Here is a 20,920-nt window from a genome sequence, read left to right as displayed (position 1 = left end):
CATACTTCCAGAGAGGGACTCACGCATCTGGAAGGATAGACCCCCCCTAACTCCTCGCTCCCTCCCCCTCTGGATCTGTGCAGAGACTGGCAGCCAGCCCAGCTTGTCGAAGGGTCTCATTTATTTGAATTCACTTCATTTCATGGAACTAATTTTAAAAGTGGGGAGAGGTGATGTCTGGGCTTTGCCATTAGAGCCTGCCTCCAGCTCAGAAAGGTGGGTGAAGCCTGTTCCCAAACAACTGCACGAACTCTGGAGGGCATGGCTGCTGCGGCTAAGGGGTCAAATGGAGGCAGGGAGGGGGCACAGCCCGGGGCCCTGGGAAGAGCCTGAGGAGGCAGGCAGCTGGACCCTTCTCCCCACACAGGCCTGTCTCGGCACTCAGAGCCCTCTGAGCGGGGCCACCCCATACAGGCGCCCCTTCAGGCTGTGACTTCCTGGTGTCCTCCGGCCTCCCTCCGCTGCAGGGGGGTGGCATCTGCAGGAGTCCTGTTTGTGCCACTCTGAGCCGCTGGCTCTGCAAGCGTGCTTTGTTCTCACACGTGAAAACCATCCCTTGCTAAAACAGAGGGCTTGCAACACCGGCTGCTCAAAAGCTGCACTTGTTTCTGCTTTACTTTTTTCCCCCTTCTACCCTCCTACCATAACCAGCTTTCCTCTATTTTAATTTTGTTGCTGTTGTTCTGTAAAGCACCATTAAGTCAGAGATGAAAGAGAGACTGTGCTGAGAGAGGCAGTGCTGCTAGGGCAAGATGAACTGTTAGCAGATTCTCTCCTTAATTATTGAGGTGAAATTCACAGGTCACAAAATTAATCCGTTTGAGTGAGCAATTCAATGGTATTTAATTAAAATTAATTAAACACAGTGGTCACCGTGTTAGGCAGCCGTCCCCCAATCTAATTCAGAAACTTCTAGCACCCTGAAAGGAAACCCCTCACCCATTTACAGTCACTCCCCCTCCTCCCTGCTCCTCGTCAACCACTAATCTGTCTCTGGATTTGCCTATTCTAGGCATTTCATGTCAGCGGAATCATACAATATGTGGCCTTTTGTGTCTGGCTTCTTTCATTTACATACTGTTTTCAAATGTAATCAATGCCATAGTGTATATCTGGACTGCATCCGTTTTTTTGTTGCTGTTGTTAATCCTCACCCGAGGATATTTTCCCATTGATTGTTAGGGACAGTGGGAGAGAGAGGGAAGTGACGTTGTCTACTCCCAAATAATTATGAACAAATCATTTTCATCCAAAGGTCTTAGAAGGTTCAAAATGCGGCATTCCTATGAAATCCCACCTTTCGTTTAATTAGATCACAGTTTGCTTCTGAAAACCCCTCCTGGTTCACGCACAATGGCTGGCCCTCGGGAAAGCAAGAACCTCACCTGCCTGCCTTGCCCATGTTTAGTGATGAGCAACACGCCCCGAGGGGTGGGCCATCTCCATCTTTTGAAGGACATTGCAGGCGGGCGTGCCCCGGCTGAGCCAGGCTGTGGGTGTGGGGGAGGCAGGGTTTTGGGGTCTGCTGCCTTGGGTGTGAGTCTCAGCGCCATCTCTAACGGAGTGTGTGACCTCAGGAAGAGCACCTCTTTGGGCTCTGTCACCGAACCTGTTAGAACATCCCACCTCCCAAGACTCGGAGGGAGAACAGGAGGCAGCACCTGTGGAAATGCCCACACTCGGGAGACGCTGGGTTTGTGTCATCTGTTAGACCGAGTGTTGTCTGCGTGCAGATGGAAGGTAAACGACAGAACTCAGCAGGGCTTTGCTCGGGAACTGTCTCTCCCTCAGACTGGCCCGCGCCAGTGGGAGCAGCCAGCTGCTGTTTAGGTGCAGCTCCCCAGCTGGGCTCACATGTGCAGGCCGTGAGCCGGGCTGCGGCTCTCTTTGAAGTTCTGACATGGACATGTTCCCGTGAGCTCACTGCAGCTCAGCTCCAGAGCGGGGCCTTGAAGAGGCTGGCCAGTGCCGCCTGGTGGCTCCCCATTCCTACCCCACAGATGGACATCGTGTCTTTCGGAAAGGGCAGGATTGGAGGGGGGGGGGGGGTGGTGTTCAGACACGGGCCCTGGGTAAGTGGCTTTGCCACTCTGAGCCTTAGTTTGTCAGAGAGTCACCATGGGGCTTATCAGAGATCCGGGCATACCGAGCCCTCTGCCAGGGACATAGTAGGAGCTTCCTAACCGGGAGGTGAGCAAACTGAGAGGCACCACCATCCGCTCGGGAACAGGCGGGAGGCGTTGCAGTTAGAGAGGGAGGCGGGGAAGGGCCAGAGCATGGGAGGGGGACAGGGGACACCCCGTGCTGCTCCTCTGAGATGAAAGGGAGAGTCTCCCTGAAGGTGCACAGCTGTCTCCGAGCTCTGGGAGGGAGGAGGGCAGTCCTGTGGCTTTCCTCCTGGCCTCCGCCCAGGTCTGGGGATTCCCGTGTCACTGAGGCAGGAAGGAGCAGGTGGGTCTGCCCTCCCCATGCCGGATTCCCTACACTGGACCCCTCTCATTATTCCACGAGGATAAACACTCTCTGAGCCCCCGGGAGCAGCTGCCTCCTCAGAGGGCCCACCCACTGCTCAGGCTTCCTCTAACGATGGACGTCCTCCTGGCACTGGGCTGGGGGCACAGAGGCCCTGCTGGTTACAGCACAGGGTGAGAAGCATCCAGATGACATGACGCAGAGGACACTGTGGGAGCCCCAAGACTGGGTGCCTCAGACCCAGGAGACGGGGATGTATCTCCTAAAGGACTCGATCATTGGGGTGATCTTGCCAGGTAGGGGAAAGGATGTGGCTGGGCAGGGAAGCAGCCTGGCTAAGAAAAGGGGTCTGTGTGCAGGGTGAGGGCAGGGAGAAAGGGAGGAGTGGGAGGAAATGAGGCTGGACTTGTGCAAAGGGCTTTAAATGCCACAAGAAAAGACTCGAACTTGATCCTGGAAGCTTAGTCACAAAGGGGCGATCACAGCCCAAATCCAGACTTGAAGGTGCTGAGCTCCTGATACATTTTGGCCTTCGTTATGTGTTTAAAATGTGAGTTAACTGCCCGGCCAGCGTGGCTCAGAGAATTAAATGTCATTTCGTCCCAAGCACCAAGAGGTCCCTGGTTCAGTTCCCAGTCAGGGCACATACGGGGGTTGATGACTAGATCCCCAGTAGGGGCCAACCAGGAGGCAGCCAGTCAGTGATTCTCTCTCATCATGGATGTTTCTGTATCTCTCTACCTCTCCCTTCCTCTCTCTCTAAAATCAGTTAAAAACATTTAAAAAGTAAAATGTAAGTTAACCATGAAAAATGTGGGACATTTCACATGAAAATCCTAATTTCTGGCTTCTCTTGAAAGACACGGAGGATCTGGAAACAGTCCCTCGTAACTACATAGTCACTGCCCCCTTTAGATAAAGAATGCACCCAGCTGAAACCGGTTTGGCTCAGTGGATAGAGCGTCGGCCTGCGGACTGAAAGGTCCCAGGCTCAGTTCCGGTCCAGGGCATGTACATTGGTTGTGGGCACATCCCCAGTGGAGGGTGTACAGGAGGCAGCTGATCGATGATTCTCTCTCATCGATGTTTCTAACTCTCTATCCCTCTCTCTTCCTCTCTGTAAAGAAATCAATAAAATATATTAGAGAGAGAGAGAGAGAGAGAGAGAGAGAGAGAGAGAGAGAGAATGCACCCAGTGTGCCGCAGCCTCTGGAGTCCTTATCGTCCCTGTGGCCCTGAAACTGAGTGTCGGTCACCATTCCCGCCAGGGCTCACACTCTGCTTTCTCCTCGTAAAGAGAGGCCTCTTGGAGCCACGTCCCCGTGAGCGGGACTGGGTCCATTACCTGCATAACCACATGTGCCTGCAGCAGGAGAGTTGCAAACTCTGCCAGGGTTCATAGTTGCAGACGACAGAACCCAGTGCAGCTGGCTTACGAAGGAAAAGGAGAAAGGAAAGGCGAGGAAGGGCCTCCAAGTCCCCCGGAGGAGAGCTTCAGGTGCAGCGCCCAGAGCCACGGCTCGGAGCCACCGCCCAGGGAGGGGGCACTCCCGCCAGACCAGGGAGCCTCCTGGGGCTGCGGGCGCAGAATCCCGCCGTCTCTGCCTGCAGAGCTTGCCCTGCCCCTGGCGGGCGGGATGTCCATCTAATCTGCTCGGCCCCAAGAGAGCAGCACAGCCGGTCATCAGCATTGCAAGGTTGGGTGTCCGCTATGGGAAAGCATCCCAGGGTGAAGAGGATGGTCAAGAGGTTTGAGGCAGCAACGGATGGCACATCGCCCACTCTGAGCTCTGGTCACCCGGCGGAGACACAGCCAAGCCTTCCACCTGACTCCGTGGTCTTGGACCGGGAACTTGATGCCACCAGGAGGCTGCCGAGTTTCCCACACAGAGGCCGTGAGGAGAAGATGCCCCCCACCCCCCATCCCTGACTCCATGGAGCCCAGGGCGTCCCTGGCTCACCACTGTGCCCACCCTCTGGCCAATTCACATGCCTTCCTCCCAGCCCGGCCCTGCTGGCCGGCCGCCCCGGCTGCCAGTCTGGGCAGCTGTGTCATTCTTGTGGAACTCTTTGTTCTCCCAGTGGAATGTAGGAGCAGCCTCTCCCAGCTTGGAGACTGGGCTCAACTATTTCCCAGCAGCTGATAGCAGCTGGGATTAAACCATGAAAAACAGTGCAGATGTCCCAGCTCTGCCCAAAAAGGAGAATCGGAGAGCAGAGAGCAGGAGTCCAAACTGCTGTGCCCTGCGGCATCTGTGCCCGCCAAACCCTCCTGCCCATGGCTGCCTCCGTCCTCAGAGCCACACCCCCCCGAGAATCACTGATTCCCGAGGGCCGTGTACTGAGCGTTGGGGGCACGTGGCCAGGAATGCCCTTCGGGACAGGGGCTTAACTGGATTGTGAGCCCCAGGCCTCAGCCCCTGGTCGCAGAGCGGCCACTTCCATTTTTATTGCAATGTTACCAGGTGCCAGGTTTCCTATAAGCCTCACAAAAACCCAAGAAGGGCCTGGTCCATGTTCCTCGGTGGTTGGTGCATCAGCCCACCCACCAGAGGGTCTCAGGTTTGAATACCGGTCCAAGGCACATACTTGGGTTGCAGGTTCAATCCCCAGCCCCGACAGGGTGCAAGTGAGAGGCAACCCATCGATGTGTCTCTCTCTTACATTGAGTTTTTCTCTCTCTCTTTCCCCCAACTCTCTCTCCCTCCCCCCTTCCACTCTCTCTGAAAATCAATGGAAGAAATAGCCTCAGGTGAGGATTAACAAAACACAAAAACTCCGAGAAGATAGGTGGCATGTGATCCTGGGCTTCCAGACCCGAACCGAGCCTCGGGGAGATGAGGTGGCTGCCCAGGGCCACCCCCTGACCTTGCCCCGTGAGTGGCAGAGCTGGGAGTCAGCCCAAGTCTGTTTGGCTTCACAGCCTCTGCTGGCGACTCCTGCACTTGGTGACCTGATTCCCAGGGTCTGCTACCGCCTCTGCGAGATAAACCCAGAAACAGCGTTTCTGCCTCCCAGGTTCCTTCCACCAGGAGGCATTCCTGAGAGGCAGTGGCCACGCAGACCCTTCCCAGCCACCCAGCCCGTGAGGGGAGCGGCGGGGAAGGCAAGGTGACAGCTGGGCCAGTGCCCAGGCCGGACAGGCCTCTGCGAGCTGGTGATTCGGGGCAAGTCACTTCTGTGTGCTTTTCGTTCTCTCACGTCAGCTGTTCAGCAAATATTCCCGAGCTCCGCCGGATGCCAGGCACTAGGCAATAAGCAGGACAAGATCTGTCCTGTCGGGGAGCTCACATTCTAGCAGGAGGAGGGCGTGGGATGGGCAGGCACCATCTGATGTGATGAAGTACTGGGGAGTCAGCTAGCAAGGGCACCTCGGAAAAGGTGCCCCCTGAGCTGAGACCAGGATGCTGAGAAGGGGGAACAGGCTGCCAGGTGGCTGTGAGGACTGAGGATGGAGGAAACGGAAAGCCAAAGCCCACGGAAAGGCAGTGCGTGGCGGGGCAGGGGGTCGGTGCTTCGTCAATGGGGAGGGCGGCCTTGGGAACATGAGGAAGGAAAGCCTACCGCCTGTGGACAGCTGTGCGCACCCGCCCTTTTCCTTCACGGTGCTCACCAGGGTATAGTCTGGCACATCATGGGAGCAGCAGGGTCTGCCCCCGCTCTAGTCTGTAATGATGGCGGGGCGGGGCCTGTCTCTCTCCCATTTATCCCCAGGCCCTGACACAGCACCTGGCAAATAGCGGGGCATCTGTGGTAGTTACCACCTTCCTCTCTTCCTAGCCAGTGTGGCTCAGTGGTGGAGCATCAACCTATGAACCAGGAGGTCATGGTTTGATTCCGGGTCAGGTCACATGCCCAAGTTGCTGGCTCAATCCCCAGTAGGAGGTGTGCAGGAGGCAACTGATCAATGCTGCCCTCTCGTCATTGATGTTTCTATTTCTCTCTCCCTCCCTGATCTAAATCAATTTGTAAAAAAATAATTTTAAAAATGATCACCTTCCTCTAAATAGCATGAGTATGCTGCAACTTCGATTTTTCCGTTTGGGGCATTATCTATGAGAAGACCAAGCCCTCCTTTTCTCTCAGGTCCTTGCCGGACGCCTGCTATTTTCTCCCTGGTCGTTTAGGATCTTCTCCTTAAACCCTGTGTGCTGAGATTTCGAGGCGAAGTGCCTTTAGCAAGGTCTGTTTTCTTTCACTGAGCTGGACTCTCAGGAAGAAATCTCAATATATTCAAATTCCTTGAATTATGTAATGATTTCTCCCTCCCAATTTCTCTGTTCTTCCTCTCTCTAAGTTTCCTTGGCGGGGGCATGGTGTGTGGGGCGGGGGGGAGGGAAGACATCCCTGAACTGCTCCTGATGTCCTGACCTAGCTCTACCTCTTTTTCCAATTTTCTGCATCTGTTCATCCTGACTTACTCGGAGACTTGGCCCACCTTTCTCTCGCAACTCTGTTTCCAATGAAATTTTAATCGCTGCTATCATGTTTTTAATTTGCAAGAAATTCTGTGCAAATGTTCTCCGAATATTCCTTTTTAATAGCATCCTGATCTAAATTCATGGATATAATATCCGCCGTTCTCTCTGAACATTTAATGGTGGGGTGTGGGGCTTTTTTAATTTTCTGTTTCTGAAAGCCGTTGTCCTCTGAGTTACTCCTCGCCACCTGCTTTGCCCTCTCTCTTTCATGCAAGAGGGTTTCCCAAATGCCTGGTGCCTTTGGCTCAGTTCTCAGAGTGGAAACCATAAAGCTGACTGGCAGCTCGGGGCACAGACGGGGCTAAGTCACTGGTGGCTTCACAGGGCGTGAGCGGCTGGTCTCCTCTCCGGTGCTCCTCAGATTCCCAGGAAAGAGCCTTCCCATCTCCTGCCTGGGAGCAGAGACCCAGCCGCCTGGTCTTGGGAGCCAAGCTGAGGAAGGGATGCTCTTGGGGCCTCCGCGTTCATGTATAAACTTCCTCTTGATGGCACTCCTCCCTCCACTGTGCCGCTGCGTCCTGCAGGCGAGAGACTCTGCTCCCCTCTCTCCGGAAAATGAGCCCCGGCTTAAGGAAGGGCAGCTGTCCAGATCAGAGGCCAATGCCATCTCTGTCACAACTGCTCAGCTCTGTCCTTCTAGCACTAAAGCAGCCACAGACAATCCATAAGGAAAGCTATATTTACAGAAATCAGTGGTGGGGCCTGGCCAATGCAGCTCAATTGATTGGATTAGGCGCCATCTGGTGCACCAAAGGGCTGCCTGTCAGAGCACATGCCCAGGGTTCAGGCTTGATTCCCAGAGGCAGCTGATCAATGTTTTGCTCTCACATCTCTCTCTCTCTCTCTCTCTCTCTCTCTCTCTCTCTCTCTCTCTCTCTCTCTCTTTCTCTCTCTCTGTCTCTCATTCTCTCTCCCTCTCCTTCTCCCTTCCTCTCTTTTTAAAACTCAGTTTTTAAAAAAGTCAGTGGTGGACCAGATTTGACCCAAGGGCCCTAGTTTGAGACCCCTGGTCTAGCTTCTAGCTCATTGGGTCTGCGACTTCCTGGGCTTTGGGCATTCTCAGCACAGGGGTGGCTGCTCTTGAGCTTTGCCATTCCTGGCTAAAATCTTAGCTGCCCCATTTCCGCCCACAGCAATCCCTCACGCATCTACTTCACCACTTCCTAAACTTTGTTGCTGGGCTTCCTCTCCTGACCTCTTAGCCCTTAGAGCTCAGGTTTCTGGAATAATAGAGACAAATGAACACATTTATCTCCCATCCTTAACTCTCAGGCTCTTTTTAATAGGTCCCTCGGTGACAGAGATAAGCATCTAGAACCAGCTCTGATGAGGGCTGGTTCCATTTGTGTGTCTTTGCCAAATGCTATTTTATTGTTGAGTTTTTAAAAGTAAATTAATTGGACGTGCACCACATAACATGAAAGACCTCTGTGGAGACTTGCATGTCAAATGACTCCTTCCTGAGGCCCCTCGGAGGGCTGCGCTGCTGTCCTCGCCGAGGCAGGGCCGCGTCAATCAAGCCAGCTCCCGAGACGCGCTCTCTGGAGGGTCACGGTGCTGAGGACCATGGCTGCAGGCTCTCTCTGGGGAGCAGGGCCACCCTCTGCCTGGCCACAGCCTGCAACTTGGCATGTGTGGTCCCTGCTTGTAAGCAAGGCCCTCGTTCGCAGGCCCTGGGCCTGGGGCCGGGAGGAGAGAAGCTCTGAAGTAGAAGGGCCTCTGGGGGTCCTTTGAGCACTCAGCCTCCCTGACAGGGACCACAGCTTCTACGCCAGACGTGTCCGGTTAGCTCTGGGACCTGTGGGGTGCAGGGAGAACCATGATCCCAAGGAATTAGGCCCTGGGCCCAAGCACCCTGGAAACTTCAGAGTGGGAGCAGATAGGTCAGTGGCTGGTTCTGTCCTGAGGGCCACCCAATGGCCAACTGGGCTGCAGCAGGCTACCCGGACTGACCACCAGTTCTCGAACTCGGATATGTCCCGTCGGCTCTGCCGCTTCTTAGCTCCCTCCCCTCTCCTGAGCCCGTTTCCTGCTCTGCAGAGTGGAGATGCGGGATTGTGGTAAGGATCACTAAGGTGGTGCCATATCTGAGCAGTCCCAGCGAGGAGGTTGTCTCTGACGAAAAACGTCCACAAGGTACGGGTGGGATTTCAGGCCGTGGAGTGGCCGTTGACTCCACTCACCCCACGCTGTTGCCGCGTTGGTTCTGGGAGACAGGGAAGACGAGCAGCTTTTTATCTGTGGACGCTCCATCTCCCCTTCCGTACTGAACCACTCCCAGCATCCACGGCCATTCCGGTGCCCACAGCTCCTGCACATCTCTCTGCGACCGGTTCCCATGCTCTGATTGTAACTGATTGTTTGCATGTCACCTCCCAGCTCCTTGTGAGCTGCTCAAGGGCAAGAACCAGATGTGCTCATTTGGGTGTCCCCTGAGCCTGGCACCGAGTGGGTCCCTGTTGGGTGGATGGACGGATGGACAGATGGATGGGTGATCTCAAGGATGAATAAACAAAGATTAATAATCTAATGGGTGGATGAACAACAAATATACAGATAGATATTTGATTGCCTGGATGAATAAAGTCACTCGTGCACCCAAAACTATGTAATGAGTAGTTTTTCTACAGCAGGATAAGTGGATGGATGGGCAACGATGAGGTGAGAGTGCGTGAGCAGGAGGAAGAGAATGAGAAGGTGATGGGTGGAGGGAGAAACAGCATAACAAGTGACTAACCAGAGAACAAACCGGAGAAACGCCCGAGCGACAGAGGACCGTGTTCGCACGTTCGCGGCCCGCTCGGAGGCTGTCCGTGTCTGTGAGCCGAAGGAGTCGTTCCCAAGGTCCCAAGGAGGAGGGCTTGGGAAAAGGAATTCACAAACACTCTCTTTCTGTCTATTAAAAATGTATTTTTTTTTCTCTAAATAAACTTTGAACCCACTTCCAAGTCTGTTTGGAAAGAGCAGTGATGGCTTTCATGAGGGTAAATTATAAGTGCTCCGCGTAGAGCTGTGTTTAGGGCCTGCAGAAATGCATGCAGTCCCCAGAGCGAATGCTGAAATGCGAACGAGACAAGAAACACATGGCGGGAGTGACGCTGTCAGGCAGGCTTGCTGCGAGCATATGTGCTTCACTGTTGATATTCGGCAAGTGTTCCAGAAAGAGGCCTTTTCTGAACCGGAGGTCAGTGAGAATACTCCCCTTCTCATAAATCCTTGGGAAATAAACCAGGCCTGTCCCCCCACACACATGCGGCTAATTATCTGGGGGCTCCGGCGCTCCCCAGAGAATGGTTAGGAGCAGTTCACCCGGGCAAGGTCTGCCCCTGGCGTTTCTAACAGTCCTGGCTTGAAAGACCTTAGCCACTTGCCCTTGGTTCATAAACTGGCGTATTCCCAGCCCAGAGGGGAACAGGCATAAAGAAGAAAAGATCTAGCCCTGACTGGTTTGGCTCAGTGGATAGAGCGTTGGCCTGTGGACTGAAGGGACTCAAGTTTGATTCCAGTCAAGGGCATGTACCTTGGTTGTGGGCACATCCCCAGTAGGGGGTGTGCAGGAGGTAGCTGATCCATGTTTCTCTCTCATCAATGTTTCTCTTTATTCCTCTTCTTTGTAAAAAAAAAAAAAAAAAAAAAACAATAAAGTGTATTTTTTTAAAAGAAGAAAATATCTCATCTCCTTTCCTAATGCCCAGCAATGATCAGACCCAGACACAGCCACCAATGGACACCCCAGAATCCAGAGCCTCTTGGCGTGATCCGGTTTAGCCCGGCCAGCCTCTTAGAGGACCAAGTCAAATTGCATGTGGTCCCTGATTTGTGGGGCTCACAGATGGGCAGACAGCTCCATCCCAGTGCACCAAGTGCAAGTAAATATCTGTAGCCCAAGAGTGGGCATCCAGGAAGACTTCCCACTTCCTGAGGGTTCATAGCTTAGCTGGGTTTTGAAGGATGAGTACGAGTTTTTCTGGCAAGAAATGGGAGAACGGACATTGGAAACATGAGCAACACAGCTCAGGGGCCATGATGTGTCCTGGGCCGGGTGTTCTGGCCAAAGGTGGGCCGGGAGTGAAGTGTAGAAGACAAGTAAGGGCTGGGCAGAGCAGGCCAGAGAGGGAAGTCGGGGCAGCCTGGAACGGCCTTGGCCAAGGAGCTCTGACTCTGTCCTACGAGCAGTGAGGAGCTTGTGGGTGGCTTTAAAGGGAAGTCCAGGATCCGATCTGTGGCTCAGGACTGCCCTGACTGCGAGGGAGAGAGTGAAGGAAACTGGGAAGCCAGGGAGGGGGGAGGCTGCCACCATCGGTTCACAGAGAGGTGCCGGCGCCGTCCTTGTTCTTTCTCTTCCTGACTCTGTGACTTGGGGTGAGTTAACGTCCTGGAGCTGCAGTTCCACATCCGTAAGATGGGGATAACAGTAGCCACTGCATGGGGTTGTTTTAGGGTCACAGTAATACACTTAGAACACAGGACAGGGCGGGGGCGTGACCAGCCACGTAGGGTGGCAGCCTGGCGCCTTTTGTACTCAGAAGCGGTGCTCAGTGGTGTGGATCGATGAATCTGCCCACACTCCCGAGGGCTGGTAGGTGGTGATGCTGTTCGCAGGGACAGGGATTCAGACAGAGAACTGGGGTTGCGTGTAGACTGAGAGCTCTGGTTTAGGCCATTCAGCCAGCTCCCACTGTAACTGGTAAGGGGCTTCTGTGCCATCTCATCTAGTCCTGAGGCAGAGCAGCCTGTGGCTCAGAGTGTGAACCCTGGCACAGGCCACCAGGGGCCAGATTGCAGTCTTGCTACTTGAAGCTGTGTGACCTCAAGCCAGTGGCTTGCCCTCTCTGGGTGCAGTTTCCTCCTCGATAAAATGAGCTGGAGGGTGACTGTGTAAATTGTATCAGGATGGCTGTGACCTGGCATGCAGTCCGTGCTCCAGCAGCGTGCACCACTGTAGTCCTCGTGGCAGCAGGAGTAGAAGTAATTGCTGGTGGTTTACGAACCCAGAACTGGTGTCCCTCAGTATTGTACACTCACAGCTTGGCTCCAGCCTCCCATCCCCTGAACAGCCAAGGCAACTGGTACCAAGTAAAGTGCATGCAGCTTGACATATGTCGTAAGAAAGAAAATCATATTTAAAGAGAGAGAGAAAGGAAGCCAAGTGGTTTCAAGTGTGTTTCCCAGACCCACAGCAATACCACATCCCTGGGAACATAATAAAAATGCAAATTCTCCAGTCACTCCAGCCCCGCTGAGTCTGAAACTGGGGTGTGCTGGAGCACCCTCCCCCAGCACTTTGGAAAATAACCCCGGCCCTCCCCCCTCACAGAGCTGCATGGACCTAAGATAGGGCATCCAGGGGTCTCTGGCCAGACAATGGCATCCGACTAGAGGGGAGGCCAGGCAGTCCTCATTTCTTTTTTTTCTTTTCTTTTTTAAATATATTTCATTGATTTTTCACAGAGAGGAAGGGAGAGGTATAGAGAGCTAGAAACATCGATGAGAGAGAATCATTGACCAGCTGCCTCCTGCACACCCCCCACCAGGGATGTGCCCGCAATCAATGTACATGCCCTTGTCCGGAATCGAACCTGGGACCCTTCAGTCCTCAAACTAATGCTCTATCCACTGAGCCAAACTGGTTCTGGCAGTCCTCATTTCTTTTAAGAAAACGAGGCAAGTGCCTGGGCATTAGACACAACGAGGTTTGCATCCCAGCTCTGCTCCACACTGGCTGTTTGAGGGACTCGTCCTTTCCCTTGGAGCCTCTATTACTTCATCTGTACCATGAGGTGGATGCCACTCCCTGGCAGGGTGCTGAGCAGAATGAATGAGCCGACATCTGTGCCACCCCCAGCACGAAGCCTGGCATATGGCAGGTTCACCAGCAGGGGCCACCTGCCTCGCTCCCCGTGGCACTCCAGCCCTGGGAACGGCCCTCCCCTTGCCGAAGCCTGGCCTCCAGCTGCACGCAGGACCTGCGTCCACAGAAGGAGCTGCCGCTCAGCAGGAGGCTCGCAGCTTTCCAGGCTCTGCTCCCGAAGCCCTGCCCAGCCAGCACCCTCCAGAGTCAGGCCGGTCCATCCCCCGGCGAGTAGCACGGGACCTCGGGACACACAGAAAGGGGCCGCTTGTGCCTGGGGACACCCGGGCATCTCTGCCCAGACGGTGGCCTCTGAATAAACGGGAGATGGACCCAGGCAGTCCCCAATGTGACCACAGGCAGGAGCCCCGGGGGCCAGGTGGGGCCAGGGAATCCTGACGGCTGCACCCAGCTGGCCTGCCCACACCCAGCTGCCCAGACCACACGCCCCTACCCGCCAGTGCCTCCCACAGGCAGTGCCACGTGCCAGCCCATACCCTCCATCCTCAGCCAGCCAGGGCGGGAGCTAACCTCTGGGAGACACATTCTGATTTTCAGTCCTGGTGCCTGCACCGTGGTCCATTTCCCCAACAGACGCACTTAGGAGGACAGCATTGTGCCAGCAGGAGCCCCGAGCCCAGGCCCCACTCCTGGCTCCTGACTTGCTCTTCAGCTGGGACAGGTCGCCCCACCTTTGGGTCTCGGTTCTCTTCTGTGGGCGGAGCCACGCATGTCCACACCTCCCTCACGTCGCAGCAGAAGCACTCAGCACATGGCCTGCACACGTTTCCAACATGTCAGCGCCCCCCCCCTTCCCCAGGCTCTCTTCGCCCACCCCCAGTCCGGGTCTGGTGTGCGTAGTAGGTCTGGACCCCTTGATCTCGTTTTAGGTGCTTTATTAAAGCTCCTGCTGACTCCGGGGCGGAGCCAGCCTGGAACACACGGGCATTTCGGATGGGGTGAGGAGCACCTTCAAAAGCAGGCACACGTCGTTGGGGCCGCCAATGTGGGCAGTGGCTTGTGGCCTTTTAATGCACGGACTTCTGAGCGCCGTCTCTGGGCCCCTTCCGTGTTGTACGGAACCCGGTATGTTTAAAAAATAATAGTAATCAATGCCAAGAAGCGGTATGGAAATGGTGGGCTCCGGTAACCGCTCCCCCTCAGTGAGCCTCTGCCTGAGCCCGAGGCAGGCGGCAGGCCCCGCCCACGACAGCCGCCGGATTTGGAGAATCAGTTCCTCTCTTTGTGCTTCGGATTCTACGTCTATAATGGAGATAATAATAATCATGGCCTTCCTCATAGGTTTGAGGCAGATGTGAGTTAACATGGAACTGAGATTACTGCCAAGCGCAAACACTCCATAAATGGTGTCGCCAAACTCCTGTTGTTATTAAATGCTGTCGGGGGCTGCATGGCTGCCCAGGACTGCCGGCTCCTTTGGAGAGAACCCCGGCGTGCACGTGTGAGACCCTGTGCATGTGAGGTCGGGGCCACCTGCCCTCTCCCCTCCCCCCTCCCCTCGCCATGGGCTCTGTTCACTCGGTCACGGAATGAGACGATGCCAAAGCGGGCTGGCCAGGCCTGGGCCTCTGGTCACCGGGATGGTACGGACCTGCCTCAGGTAGCAGCAGAAGTTGCTGGTTCTAAACAAACGTCCTGGTTCTAAGCGAACATGCGCTCTTCCGTCCGACAGCCTGTGGCATCGCTTTTCAAACTGCTGTGGGACTTTCCAACAAACGTCGGGGCTCGGGACCATCAGCTCCCTGCAGGGTGGTGGGTGATGGAGGATGCCTGCGGGGACATACGCTTCGTGGGAATGAGCTGTATTTGCTGAACAAGGGGCTGTGGTTTTAATTCCCAAAGGACAGCGTGGCTCGCGGTGCTGGCCCAGCCCAAGCAGCCCACCAGCTGGCCAGCCTCTTGGGGAGTCAGTGCCCTCCAAGAGCACCAGGTTTCCTGGGCCCACGACGTGTGCCCAGGGCCTGACGCCCTCCTCTGAGGAGCAGAGAGCTTTGTTAGGCCAGGCTGAAATGAGTAGGCAGATCACTCACTAGTGCTTGTAAAACAAGATTATCTGACCAAAACCGGTTTGGCTCAGTGGATAGAGTGTCCGTCTGCGGACTGAAGGGTCCCCAGGTTTTATTCCGGTCAAGAGCATGTACATTGTTTGCAGGCACATCCCGTTATGGGGTGTGCAGGAGACAGCTGGTTGATGTTTCTCTCATCGATGTTTCTACCGTAGTTCTCTATCCTTCTCCCTTCCTCTCTGTGAAAAAAACAACAAAATATATTTTTTTAATTATATGCAGAAATTTTTTTAACGTTTTTTTCTATTACAATTGACACAATATGTTAGTGTCAGGGTTACAACATAGTGATTAGCCACTTAGATGATTTATGAAGTGATCACCCCAATAAGTCTACTACCCACGTGGTACTGTACATAGTTATTACACTATTATTGCCTACATTCCCTGTGCTGTATTTTACATCCCATGACTAGTTTGTAACTACCAATTTGTACTACTTAATCCCGTCCCCTTGTTCAACCAACCCCCAACACCCTCCTATCTGGCAGCCATCAGTTTTTTTCTCTGTAACTATGAGTCTGTATCTGTATTGTTTATTTTGGTTTTTAGCTTTTACATAGAAGTGAAATCGAACAATATTTGTCTTCCTCTGTCTGACTTCTTTCACTTAGAATAATACCCTCTAGTTCATCCATGTTGTCACAAATGGTTATATTTTATTCTATTTTATGGCTGAGTAATATTCCATTGTATATATGTATCACATCTTCTTTTTCCATTTATCGCTTGACATTTGGGTTGTTTCCATAGCTTGGCTATTGTAAATAATGCCGCAGTGAACATAGGGATGTGTATATCTTTTCAAATTAGTGGTTTGGTTTTTTCAGATAAGTGGAATTGCTGGGTCATATGGTAGTTCTATTTTTAATATTTTGAGGAACCTCCATATTGTTTTCCATAGTGGCTGCATCAATTTACAAATTCACCAAAAATGCATGAAGCTTCCCTTTCCTCTATGTCTTCACCAACACTTTTTTTTATTAATAATTTTTTTTTATTGATTTCAGAGAGGAAGGGTCAGGGGCAAGATAGAAACGTCAATCATGAGGGAGAATTACTGATTGGCTGCCTCCTGCATGCCCCCTACTGGGGATTGAGCCTGCAACATGGGAGAAGATATTTGCAAACCATATACCTGATAAGGGGTTAATATCCAAAATATACAAAGAACTCCTTCAGCCCTGGCCAGTGTTCCCAATGGTTGGTGCACTGGCCCAGGCATCAAGGGGCCCCGCATTTGATTCCCAGCCAAGGGCACATGCCCGGGCTTTGGGTTCAATCCCCAGCCCCAGTTGGGTCAGGTACAGGAGGCAACTGATCGATGTGTCTCACAGCAATGTTTCGCTCTCTTTCTCCCTCTCCCTCCCTCCCTTCCACTCTCTCTAAAAATCAAAGTATCCTCAGGTGAGGATTAACCAAAGGAAAACAAAAAAGAACTGTAACTCGGTGACAAAAACAATCCAACTAAAAAATGGGCAAAGGACCTGAATAGACATTTCTCCAAAAGAAGATGTACAAATAGCCTACAGGTATATGTAAAGATGTGTAACATCACTTATTATTAAGGAAATGCGAATTAAAAGCATAATGAGATATCACCTCCCATCCTTTAGGATGGCCAGTATCCAAAAAACAAAACAAAACAAACAGAAAATAACAGATGTTGGTGGGGATGTGGAGAAACTGAAACCCTTGTACACTGTTGGAGGGAATGTAAAATGGTGTAGCCACTATAGAAAACAGTGAGGACGGACCTCAACAAATTAAAAATAGAATTGCCAAATGACCCTGCAATTCCACTTGTGGGCATTTATCCAAAAGAGTTGAAAACAGCATCTTGAAGAGATACTTGTTCCCCCGTGTTTATAGCATTATTCACAATAGCCAAGGGGTGGAAGCAACTCAGTATCCACCACCAGCTGGACGGATGGATGAAGAATATGTGGTGTGGACATACAATGGAATGTTTACTGAGACTTTAAAAAGAAGGAAATGGCCACCAATAGGGGGGAACTTTTGAGGACATTGCGCTAAGTGAAATAAGCCACTCACAAAAGGACAGATCCTGCAAGATTCCACTTATCTGCAATATCTAAAATAAGCAAAGTCTTAGAAACAGAAAGTAGGATGGTGGTTTGTGGGGGCCTGGGGGAAGGGGAAGAGAGGGCTGTCCATGGATAAAGAGTTTCCCATTTTGCAAGATGAAAAAGTCTAGAGACCTGTGCACACACCGGACATATGTTAACACTAACGTACTGCACTCTTAAAAATGGTTAAAGACGGTAAATTCTATGTTATGTGGTCTTGACCACAATAACTTTTCTTTAATTACAAACACAGGGGTGCAAGAAAACAGCATGTTTTTAATATTTTAAATGCTTTGCCATCCTGCTCTCAAGCCCCCAGTGCTGGCCAGAAATTCCTTCTCGCTGGAGCCTGGCCTGCACAGCTCTCTCTCTCACTTGTTCTCAGAGGTCCTCCCTCCTCCCCATCCAGGATTCCCCCTTCACAGAAGTCAGGAAGTGCCTCTGACCCCCTGACCGGAGCTGCCTTTGCTTTACTGCCCCGTGCCAATCCCTGGATCAGGGGCATACAATCAGCACCACTTAAAAACAGGAGGAGGCCGAAACCAGTTTGGCTCAGTGGATAGAGCGTCAGCCTGCGGACTGAAAGGTCCCAGGTTCGATTCCGGTCAAGGGCATGTACCTTGGTTGAGGGCACATCCCCAGTAGGGGGTGTGCAAGAGGCAGCTGATCAATGTTTCTAACTCTCTATCCCTCTCTCTTCCTCTCTGTAAAAAAAAAAAAAAAAAAAAAAAAAAAAAAACAGGAGGAGGAAAAGGGGAAACACACAGGCGTGTGCATGCATACAACTACCCTAATGACCAACCAGTCTGCCTCTCCTCGGTGGCAGTTCTGGGAATTTGGGAGGGGGGTGACCTTCACCGGAAAAGGCAGTGCCTTGTGATACAGCCACAGTCTGTCCATCTACCTCGTCCAGGCCCACCGCAGCGCCTGGCACGCAGGGGCGGGCAGGATAGAGACAGATATAAAGTGCCATCTCATTTGTAATCTAGTGCTTGCATCTTCTCTTCCGCACACCTTTCCCCAAAAGAGAAAAGAATGAAGAGAACAGAGGGGATGAAGGCCAAGGCAAGATGGTTCCCATCATCAGTTCAGAAAGGCGCCAGCCGCGTGGAAGGAGAGCTGCATTGTGAAAAGAAGCCGCCTTCTCTGCAATAAATCCGGGAAATGCAGAAGCATCCGCCCGAGCTGGCGGGGCTGGGAGGCGCGGAGGGTTCTGGCGAGCCCGGGCAGGACAGTGGATGGGTCCGGCAGTGCCTCTTCTTGCCCAGTTCAAGCATTGGAAATGCCATGCTGGTGTCTTTATGTGGTGTGCTGTCGCTGATGTTTTATCGCCGAGGAGATTAAAAAGCATTGGTCAGGGCTTTCATAACTCCCACCTTCGGCCTTTTATTTCTCCTCATCTAGAAGTTTCTCAGTTGCAAACTCTTCTACCTCAAGAGTTTCCAGATAATAAACCTTTTTTTTTCTTCTTCTTCAGAGGGATTGTGAATGGATAAATGAACAAATGATTAGTAACTGAATGAGAGTGAGGGGTGAGAATGCAACCAACAGGGGAAGGCTGGGAGGAGCAGGGGTGAGGGAGGGCTTCTCTGTCAGCCAGCAGGGTGGCAAGAAAGCTGCCACCAGGATGCAGCTGGGGGGGGGGGGGGGGGGCGCGGGCAAGGCCAGCAGCAGGCGGGCTGTGCCCAAACCCACTGGCTTCCCTTCTCAATGAGTCTATCCTTGCTTTCCTATCTAGGGCCCCCTGGACGGCGTGGCAAGCCTGGAAGAAGAGGTGACCCCGGTGAGTCCCAGCCTCTCCTGCTACTCAGTGTGCCCTTGGCCAGGGACTGAGCTGGGTACACCAGTCCCCGTAGCACCTCATTACTCACAGGTCCTCCCTTCCAATTCCAGCCACTGCCCCTGGAGGCCACAGTGCCCGGAACCCCTTTTCCTGGCTCTTGGCATCACAGTTCCAGTGACTGTCCCACCCATGTCCGTGGCACCCTCCAAATCTTATGTCAACCTCAGCAACTTCAATCCCTGGCCTCACCCTGAAACCACCTCCTGGCCCTGTGGGAGCTGATGGTGACCCCACCAGCCTGCTGGCCCTGCTCCTCCTGTGCCCCTGTCCCTCCCCAGACGTGGCCTGCCCTTCCCTCGGCAGAGGCACCAGAAAGACACTCCTCCTTCCATTCGACCTGCAGACTCACCTGTACGCGCCGTACCTCCCCTCCTGCCATCTTCGTTTCGCCCAAAACGCATTGCTCTGCTCATCCCCTACGCGGGACACACAGAGAAGCTTCCTCAGAGCATCCACACCCCGGCCCTGTCCTGGCTCCTCTGCCTCGCCTCCCACTCACCCAAGCCCCTCCGGGCCTTTCACTGCCACTCCGCTGACGCCATCGATGGTCACCCCCGAGGATGCTTTGCTGTCGTTCTCCTCCTTGGTCCTCGCTGTAGGCCACCCCACGTCCCCACCCTGTGTTCCCAGCTCAGCTCTGACCGTGTTTCCTCCACATCTCTGACCCCCTTCTTTCCTGCCTTTGCTGTAGTACCCCATTTGTCTCTTAAATGAATCTGCTCTTGGCCCTCTTCTCTCTCCTCTCCTACTCCTACGGCAGCGCCCCCCCTCCCCCATGACACTGACGGTAGCCCCTTCCTGACTCCAGCCACGTTATTTCCTCTGGAGTTTGGACTTGGCCCCAGTGAACCAGCACCTCCGCCAGCCCGCTCTACCAGCTCCCATCGCAGGGAGGAAACCTCCAGCCTCCCGCTTCCCTGTGCAGACACCTGGGCATCAGCCTGGATCCCTCTCCACCCCGCCCCCCACACCAAATCCTGGCCAGTCTCCTCCCAGTACCTCTCAGACCTGTGTCCTCACCCACAGCTCCTGCAGCTCTCATCACCCCTCCCCGAGTCCCCACCTCCAGCCTCGCCAGGGCTGTCTGAGGGCCTCCCTCTCTGACCCAGCACTCCTGGCCTCCCCTCCCCAGGACCTCATCTCCTCTACCTGAGCTCATAGCCCAGGGACTCAGTATTCTTTAAGTCTGGTGCAAGCATCTCCAACGTCTTCACTGTTCAGCACAGAGTAGGCCCTGGGAATGTAAATGCACAGTGAGTGAGTGAACGAATGAATGAATGCATGCATGAACACATGCTCAGCCCCTACACAGCTTCTCCAGGAGGGCGTGGTGTGATGCCGGAGGGGATCACCACCAAGGGGACCCCCAGCGGGTTGGGCCTGGGGAGCTGAGCAGGCTCCCTCTGAGCCTCCGACGCTTCTCCCTGGCGCTGGACAAGGCCTTCCTCCCCCTGTGCTGCATGCTTGCATTATCTATTCCTTCTACAGGGGCCCCCAGATAAACTCGCTAGAGTGCCCTGGTGGGAAATGCCGTCATGGTCCTCATGTGCTTGGACTTCCGGAAGCTGAAGGCTGTTTTGTGTTTGATTGCCATGGCTTCCTGTACTCTAGATTTTGTGTGTAATAACACACATGCACACATACACGCACACACACACACATACACATACATGCACACACACGCATGCATACGCACAGGCACGCGCACACACCCACGGGCCTACAAATACGCATTTCATCACTCAATTGTTGTTTCTGTCCTCATAAAATGTTTTATTGCCTTTTATTGTAAACTCCTGACATCCATTCTGGAAGGAGATGAGGAACACAAAGTGCCTTTTTCTAGGGAAATGTATACTATTACTCAACTTACTAAAAAACCCGTTAGAATTATGACTCCAGCTTACAGCAGTGGAAAAGTCACAGGAAGATAAGGACTTCCTGGGCCCCTGATACCGTGTGCTGAGTGCTTTCAAGTTCCGCAGGTCAAGTAATCCTCACAGACCCTGCAAGATAAGCATCGGTCATTGGCCCCTTTTTGCAGATAAGGAAACTGAGGCTTCAAAGGAAGAAGTGCCTTGTCTGAGATCGGCACT

General features: G+C 53.3%; 1 protein-coding gene across 8 annotated transcripts in view; it reads left to right on the top strand.

Moving 5' to 3' along the window:
• Window positions 1-20,920, top strand: part of COL23A1 (collagen type XXIII alpha 1 chain) — a 238,178-nt gene that overhangs the window by 171,889 nt on the left and 45,369 nt on the right. For all 8 annotated transcript variants that reach the window (XM_036424472.2, XM_036424473.2, XM_036424471.2 and 5 more), the window contains exon 3: window positions 18,720-18,764. In XM_036424472.2, the coding sequence (XP_036280365.1) occupies window positions 18,720-18,764 (45 nt within the window). The remainder of the gene's footprint in view (window positions 1-18,719; window positions 18,765-20,920) is intronic.

This window comes from Pipistrellus kuhlii, unplaced genomic scaffold (genome assembly GCF_014108245.1).
Source record: "Pipistrellus kuhlii isolate mPipKuh1 unplaced genomic scaffold, mPipKuh1.p scaffold_m20_p_8, whole genome shotgun sequence".
NCBI classification, from domain to species: Eukaryota; Metazoa; Chordata; class Mammalia; order Chiroptera; family Vespertilionidae; genus Pipistrellus; species Pipistrellus kuhlii.
Note: the sequence above shows the minus strand (reverse complement) of the source record. Positions and strands in the feature narration are given on the sequence as shown.